This window comes from Eucalyptus grandis, chromosome 5 (assembly GCF_016545825.1).
Source record: "Eucalyptus grandis isolate ANBG69807.140 chromosome 5, ASM1654582v1, whole genome shotgun sequence".
NCBI classification, from domain to species: domain Eukaryota; kingdom Viridiplantae; phylum Streptophyta; class Magnoliopsida; order Myrtales; family Myrtaceae; genus Eucalyptus; species Eucalyptus grandis.
This window is the reverse complement of record NC_052616.1, coordinates 19,766,597-19,773,795: the sequence shown is the minus strand read 5'-3', so window position 1 is coordinate 19,773,795 and position 7,199 is coordinate 19,766,597. Positions and strand designations below refer to the sequence as shown.

Below are 7,199 nucleotides of genomic sequence, written 5' to 3'. Positions count from 1 at the left end.
TTTTTTTTTTGTATTTCCATTTCATAATTTTCCTATAATGATAATGATGAGAAAAGGCAACCAACCACAAGTAAATCAAAAAAATTTCCTAGAATTTAATGTCGTTAAAAAATGCCATCCAACAAAGTTCGTTTTTCTTAAAACCGACAAGGCCAATAATTTGGCATGAAGAAAAATGAATTTATAGTAAGGATATGTGTGACAAACGCCAAATGATATTTAAATAAACGAAATAAGTTCAAGAACCGATCCCATTTGTTTATGTTTATCTTGTAGACTAAATTTACGCCGATGTTATCACAATTTCCGTGTTTTTGCATATCAAATTTTACTAGTCATTGTTGAGAGCAGCATATGCATGTATGCCTGGCGCAAGCAAAGCTTTTAGACATGCACAACATGAGCAATCTAAACTGAAGGTTGACCGACCATGCACTTAAAGGATTCCAAATTTAAAAAAAAAAGATTAATATGTGATTTAACAAATTGAATCCATCTTAATCATTATTCGTGTGGAAAATTAAAATAATAACGGTTCGCATATTTTACGGATCACGCAGTAACTTTTTGAAATTTATTCAAATTATTATTATTATTATTATTATTATTATTATTATTATTATTATTATTATTATTATTATTATTATTTAGTGTTGGTAAACGTTTTCCTCTCATGTTCCAAAATTCGGTCCGCGGAGAAAAGCAGTGCGAAGCCAATTTGAGCAAAAGGGGACCGCAGAACGTACGCTTCAATTTTTTATTCAGGTGTTCCCACTTTTTTTAAGGGTAAAAGTAGAGCAAAAGTACTCTGACTTTATTTCCAGTTCAAACAATTTGTCGTGGATGTTGAATTCTCTTTAGGATTTGATTATTTGACATCGCTTTTCGAATGTGAACAAGGATCTAACAAAAATCTACATTGTTTATTGGAAAAGTACCAAGAGAGTCATAATCTTATTATATTAATATTAATTCAATTCTAAATATTTTAATATTTTTATCAAATAAGTTCATCTAGTCTATTTAAATTGAAATTGCTGATGTTGATGTTGGTCGACTTATGTGATAGATTGACATTAATAGAAATTTTTTTTATTGTAATTTTTCATTTCTTTTTATTCATGACTATTGTCAGTAGTCAAAATGGTGTCATGCTCGGAAAGGACTAGCCTTGCCTGAGCTAGGATTACCCTCGCCCATAGGTAAGGGTCGGCCTCGTTGGAGCGAGTGTTGGTTAGGTCTCCTTCACTAGATTTGACAAGCTCGCTTGAGCCAGGGTGTCGCTTGGGCAAGTCTTGGGAGGGTGACCCTTGCTCAAGCATATTTGCAGCCAAGCCTATTGTCAGGTCAGTCAATTCTCTCTTCAGTAGATCAAACCGGTTCACTATTCTGCCAGATCGGTTTCTTCAATTATTTTCTGATCGGTTCTTGGAGATTTTGGACCGGTACCGGTGGTATTTTCGCGTGTCAAGTCTGTTTCTGACCTTAGTTTGTCCATATCTGTCCTCTGTGGTACCGATAACACGGAGTTCAATGAAGAAAGAGAATAATCCATTGTAATGTTCAGTTTGAAGAATGGGTCTAAGAGTACTATGTCAAACAATTCCCCACACAGTGCACGTTCAGATAGATTAAATTATCTTCCCGTCCTAAAAATACGGTGATCCCCACCATTTTTGGATCTCTTGAGAGTGTCGGTCATGTGTACTTGTGGGGTTTGGGCCAACACCATAAAAAATAATGCTTGGTCATCACGATGGTTATTCTCCTTTCGATTGCAAAGCGACAAGAAAGCTATCTTTTAAATCAAAGAAATTGCAGCCACATGTGCTACTTAATTCATTTGGTTATCCCACACCAAATACGATGTCCTCTTTATGTGACACGCAAGCATATTGTCTTTAGTTTTCTTCCTATAAAAAATTGGCTTTCTTTATGATCCTAGTATACCCATTCAAGATTCCTTCCAATATCATTTGAAGGCATCGTCCATTCATCAAAGGAGAAAATATTCAGTGGTTAAAATTGTTACATCATCTGCTGGTCATCTACTAACTTAGCATGTGTGTTTTCACTTCCAACCACTCACAATTTGACACATCTCATGTTGCTACTTTAGTAGCTAACATAGAAAATAAATAAAAATTTTAATTTTGTCCCCCTCTTCCCTTCTCCTCAGTCCAACCACCTCTTGAAGGATGAGCAACGCCGACGACGGAAGCTTTTATGCTTTGTTGGTGTTGCCTATGAAGCACAGACATAATGTCAAAGGTTCCATGTCGTGTTTGACATGTGTCGATGTGTCCGACATGCTCGGATACGCAGTTAACATGTGTTGGATTTTCCGACACGTGGTTAACTATTCTCAACACATGTTGACACGCATGTCTAAGAGAGAGGATTATTGAAGAAGACCATGGAGGGTGGAGGTGAGGGCGAGGGAGCAGAGGCAAGGCTGCGACAGCAAGGGAGGGCTAGAGAAAGAACAAAGATTGAGGCGACCCAGAGGGCCACGACTATAATGCTGCAATGGAGGACTGGTGGCGAGGCTATGGCTGCGAAGGAAGAAGGGCCAGAGGGCCAAAGGTGAGGCGACGAGTGATTGTGATGAGATGACCAAGAGAGAGCAGAGATCGAGAGAAAGAGGGTCGTGTGAGGAGGAGGATGAGAAGGAGGCAGCAACTAGGGTTTGTGAGTGAGGAAACTCAAAAAATTAAAAATGGGATTTTAATGGGTGTCGCGACCTAAATTTTCAGGGCAATCCTAAAGTTTAGATTAATGGAATACTAAGTCCGAAGGCTTGGCACGGACCCTCCCAAGTCCTACCAATCGCGACTTGATAGAAATTAACTCATTTAAACATGCAATTCTATTTAATTTGGAGCCGCCACTAATCAATTAGGGTTGATTAGAAACCCAAATAAAGTATGGGAGAATACTTTATTTTTACGAACCAAAGATTCAATAGGTCCGGGGACATGGTTACGCTAGATTAGTCTAATGCCCTTTCGGTACCTTTTATTTTAATTTTAAAAAATATTTTGCAGGCAATGTTGATTAATTTAAACCTAAGCTACTAACATGCAAATGGTGGTCATGCGAATGCGCAATCAATAAAATAACATTCAATAAAAGTGCTAATAAAAATGCATGCCCTAAACATGATTTCTAAATGACAGGACACCTAATTTTTCTTTTTCTTTTTTTTAAATGTTAATTATATGCAATCTTAATCTAAATTTAATATGCATGGATTTTACTTTAATGATATGTGAGATGCAATTCATATGGTATGACTTAAACTTATCACTATATGTACGCAATCTAATTTATATAATCCTAAATATGCATGTGCTACGTGATATGGGATGAATGACATGGTATTTCTACATGCATGCTATTTTATGATTTTTTTATGATGATTCATTTTTTAATGCATATATGCAACCTATACTAAATAGTGATGATATGAAATGAGATTAATTATGAATTAACCTATTAACTAACCAAGGAAATGATCTCTAGTTTTTTGTTTTTGTTTTTTAATGACATAATGTTTTTTATTGAAAAGAAAGTAACTTATTATGCAATGCTAATTTTTTGGCTTTATATATATATATATTAAAAATACTACATAATGAGAATGTTAAAACATTAACCTAAAACCCACTAATTAAAATGCAACATGTAATGTGCACATTATGAAATCTATATAACCTAAATAACAATTTTTTTTTTTTGTTTTGGTTTTATTAAAGGAAAATCATCCTAATTCTACATGAATCTTAAAAAGAAAAACTAAAATGCGAAGTTGTAAATATGAAATGCATATGGACCTAAATACCTAAATCCTAGATATGACATATAATGCATGACATGTGATGAACGAATAACATACCAAAGTATGTCCTATTGAAAATTCATCAATATAAATCAATGACATATTATTTCAATGGTGCAAAGCAATTCATGAATTTGTCATAAAAAAATCGAAATAATCAAAAATCTAAGCCGACGTCTCGCGGCTCAATATTTTTGATTATCATGATTTAATATGACAAATTTTCTAATTGGATAATAAATCAAAACAAATCAAGTTAGAATGAAAATAATAAATAAATAAAAAACTATGAAACCAAATATCTAAAAATTTACCTAGACTGACCCACGGTGGACTTGAAGAAATGGCGAGGAAGCAGTAATGGCTGAGCTGCGATGGTGGTTCGCCAAGGGTGATGGGTCCTCGTAGCCGGAACTGGGGCTGTTCGTCGGAGGTCCGGCGAGGTCCTGCAGCAAAACAGAGGAGGCAGCAGATGGTGATGGCGTAGCAAGGACAGCAGCAGGTCGTGCGGTGCGTTCGTCGGTTGCTGGGGACGCCGGTGAGAGGACGACGGCTGTCAGATCAGCAGCGGGCAGGAGGATCACTGTGCGGGGGGTGCAATGGCGAGCAGAGTAGCACGGCAGTGACTTTGTCGGAGGGGAGTTCGGCGACCAGCCCTGACGTCGCTCGGGCGTACGGTGGCTCGATGACCGGCGGCTGGAGGCGCAATAGGGCGAGCTCGCGGGTTGCAGCAGCAATGGTCGGGTCCAGTCTTGGCGGAGCTTCGGCAGAGGGAAGCAGCGTCGGGTCGTCGCGGGTCGGTCGCAGGCGTTGCACGGTGAGTCGGAGGTCCCGGTGTTGCGGATCGGCGGCGACAGAGGCGGAACAGGGGCGTCGGGGCTTCTGGTTCCGGGCGGAGGCGAACGGTGGCCGGATCAGCGGGTTGTAGGGAGCATCGGCTCGACGTCTGGTAGCTCAAAGCAGTAACAGAGACAGAGATGGTGTCAGAATCGTCGTTCGGTGAGCACAGAGGCAGCGATGGAGCCGGGCAATTGGCACGACGGAGGTCCGGATACGAGCATCGGCAACAGGGCTGGCACGGGTGCTCGCAGATGGAGGCTGCAGCGGAGCGGCGTGGGGACTCGCGGAGAAGAAACCCACGAAGAAGATCAACAGTGCACAACTTTTTTCTTTATTTTTTTGTTTTTCTCTCTCCCTCACGTCACTTCTCTCTGCTCTCTTTCTGTACACTTTTTCTTTTGACTTTTCTTCTTCTTCCCTCCTCTCTCTACATTCCCTGCACTCTCTCTGCAGAAGCAAAAGCTTCTCTTGACTTTGCCTTTTTGTTTTCTTTTTCCCTCGACGAAGAGAAGTCGCCCCCACACTTTTTCTCTTTCAATTTTCTATCTTTTTTCTCCCCCGAAAGGTGAAGAGGAGCCCCCTATTTATAAAGCGAAAACTTGAATTCGTTTCGCTGGTGGAGATTTTCGCTCAACCTCTCAACAACAAAGTGGCTCCAAAAAATCCCACGGTTAAGTTTTTGAATTCAAATTTAAAAAAAAAAAAAATTCCCTCTAATCAAATATTATCTTTTATTTCTAAAAATTAAATTTAAATTAGGTGTCAACACAATGTAATCTCATAAAGGCCACACGACAAATCTTTCGCAAAGAACTCGCTGAGAAAATTCATTGATAAAACCCTAACTTCTCTTGTTTGCTCTAATATGCTAGAACCATAATCCACCTCTAATATATATTTGTATCCAAAATAGGAAACCCTTTTCAATGATTTATATTAGGAATCCAATTTCAATAAAGATTTTTAGCTTCATATGTTCGATCAATCAAAAGCAAGATCCAGATTTTTTTCATTTAAATTACATGATTAGGCTTCGGATTGCAATTCGTTCATGAATTCGAACTCAAGACATTGGTAATAACCATATATTATCATCGCCGTCGCCATCACATGTCAAAAGAAGGGAAGCTTCCATTGAAAGACTCAAAAACCTAGCTGTACGTACTCCATGCCACACTGATTAGGGAAAAAAAAAACAACCAAATTGCACATATAGTACTATAAAACAAGATGAAGTACCAATTTGAGAAATAACTTTAATTAGCTCCCGATAAAATGCGTTTATTTATAACGTCAAGCTCCAATCCTCGCCACCTAAGAACATCATAGTACGCACGAAACCCTAGTCAGTCCCTAACCTCGTGTTATCGTCCACTATTCAGGATCAACATGTACTCAGCAAGTTCCACAGTATCAGAATCAGATGTTGCTCTTTTAGAGCGCATTCGCCAGCATCTTCTCAATGACGATGACGACTTTGAAACCCTGGCGAAAATCGCTGAAAATGTTCAGTTCCTTTGCCCAGATTCAAGTTTCATCACATTCCCTTCACTGGAGACAACAATGTCCTTCGAAGCAAATGATGACGACGCGGACGTCCATCACGATCCCCTGAAAGACGCTGTGGGATTCGAATCACCCTGCTCGTTGAATGAGCAACCGGTCGTGGATTACGGACACGTCGAAGCAAATGAGGCCATGCCTGCGGTGATGCGCGAATGTGACGCCCAGCCTGGAGGGTGTCTCTACCGGGGAGTGAGGAGGCGGCCGTGGGGAAGTATGCCGCGGAGATTCGGGACCCAAAGAAGAATGGTGCAAGGAGGTGGCTCGGAACTTACGAGACACCACAGGAAGCTGGGTTGGCTTATGACCGGGCAGCGTTTGCAATGCGTGGGGCCAAGGCCAGGCTAAATTTCCCTCACTTGATCGGTTGCGATGAGGTGGAGCCCGTGAGGGTCACTCGGAAGCGGCACCGTTCACCTGAGGCTGGGAGCGGCTCGCTGGATTCAAAGTGTAGAAAAGAGGACTCGACTGGCTCGGCCGGTGACCCTGAGGAGCTTAATGGCTATGTCATGTCGTTTCAATAGAGTGGAACTTGAAATGGACGAGAATGAGAGGTATTACGTGATGATTTTTAGTCTTGTGTAATGAACATGCGTCAAGCGTCAAGCGTATATTTTTTGTTTCTAACTTATTAATTTCTTTTTTGGGCCCCGGGAGGTTGGGAAGGGTCGCCGCGGGGGGTTAAGGGGAACAAATTAGAAGAAATTCCAGTGGAGGTTTGGTCAAATTTTCTGGATAGGAAATTGACAGACTGCTGCTGCTGCTGATCTTTAACGTTCCATGCTATCGTACTGATAAATTTGTTATTACACTGCTTTGACTCGCCACCTAAGATAATCATACATATGAGAAGATATGCGATCGCTAATGTTTTTCTAAGAAAAGATAGGAAGTTGAAGATGAAAAGTGAGAAGTGGGGATATAGAAAATGGAACCAACTTTAAAATCATCCCTC

At 40.2% G+C, this 7,199-nt stretch overlaps 1 protein-coding gene across 1 annotated transcript; it reads left to right on the top strand.

Annotated features, from left to right (window-relative positions):
- The first annotated feature begins 2,416 nt into the window (after positions 1-2,416).
- LOC108959499 lies at positions 2,417-6,768 on the top strand. The gene is made up of 3 exons (XM_039313421.1): positions 2,417-2,586; positions 6,064-6,436; positions 6,532-6,768. Exons 1-3 carry the CDS (start codon positions 2,417-2,419, stop codon positions 6,766-6,768), a joined length of 780 nt encoding a protein of 259 aa, XP_039169355.1.
- The last annotated feature ends 431 nt before the right edge of the window (positions 6,769-7,199 follow it).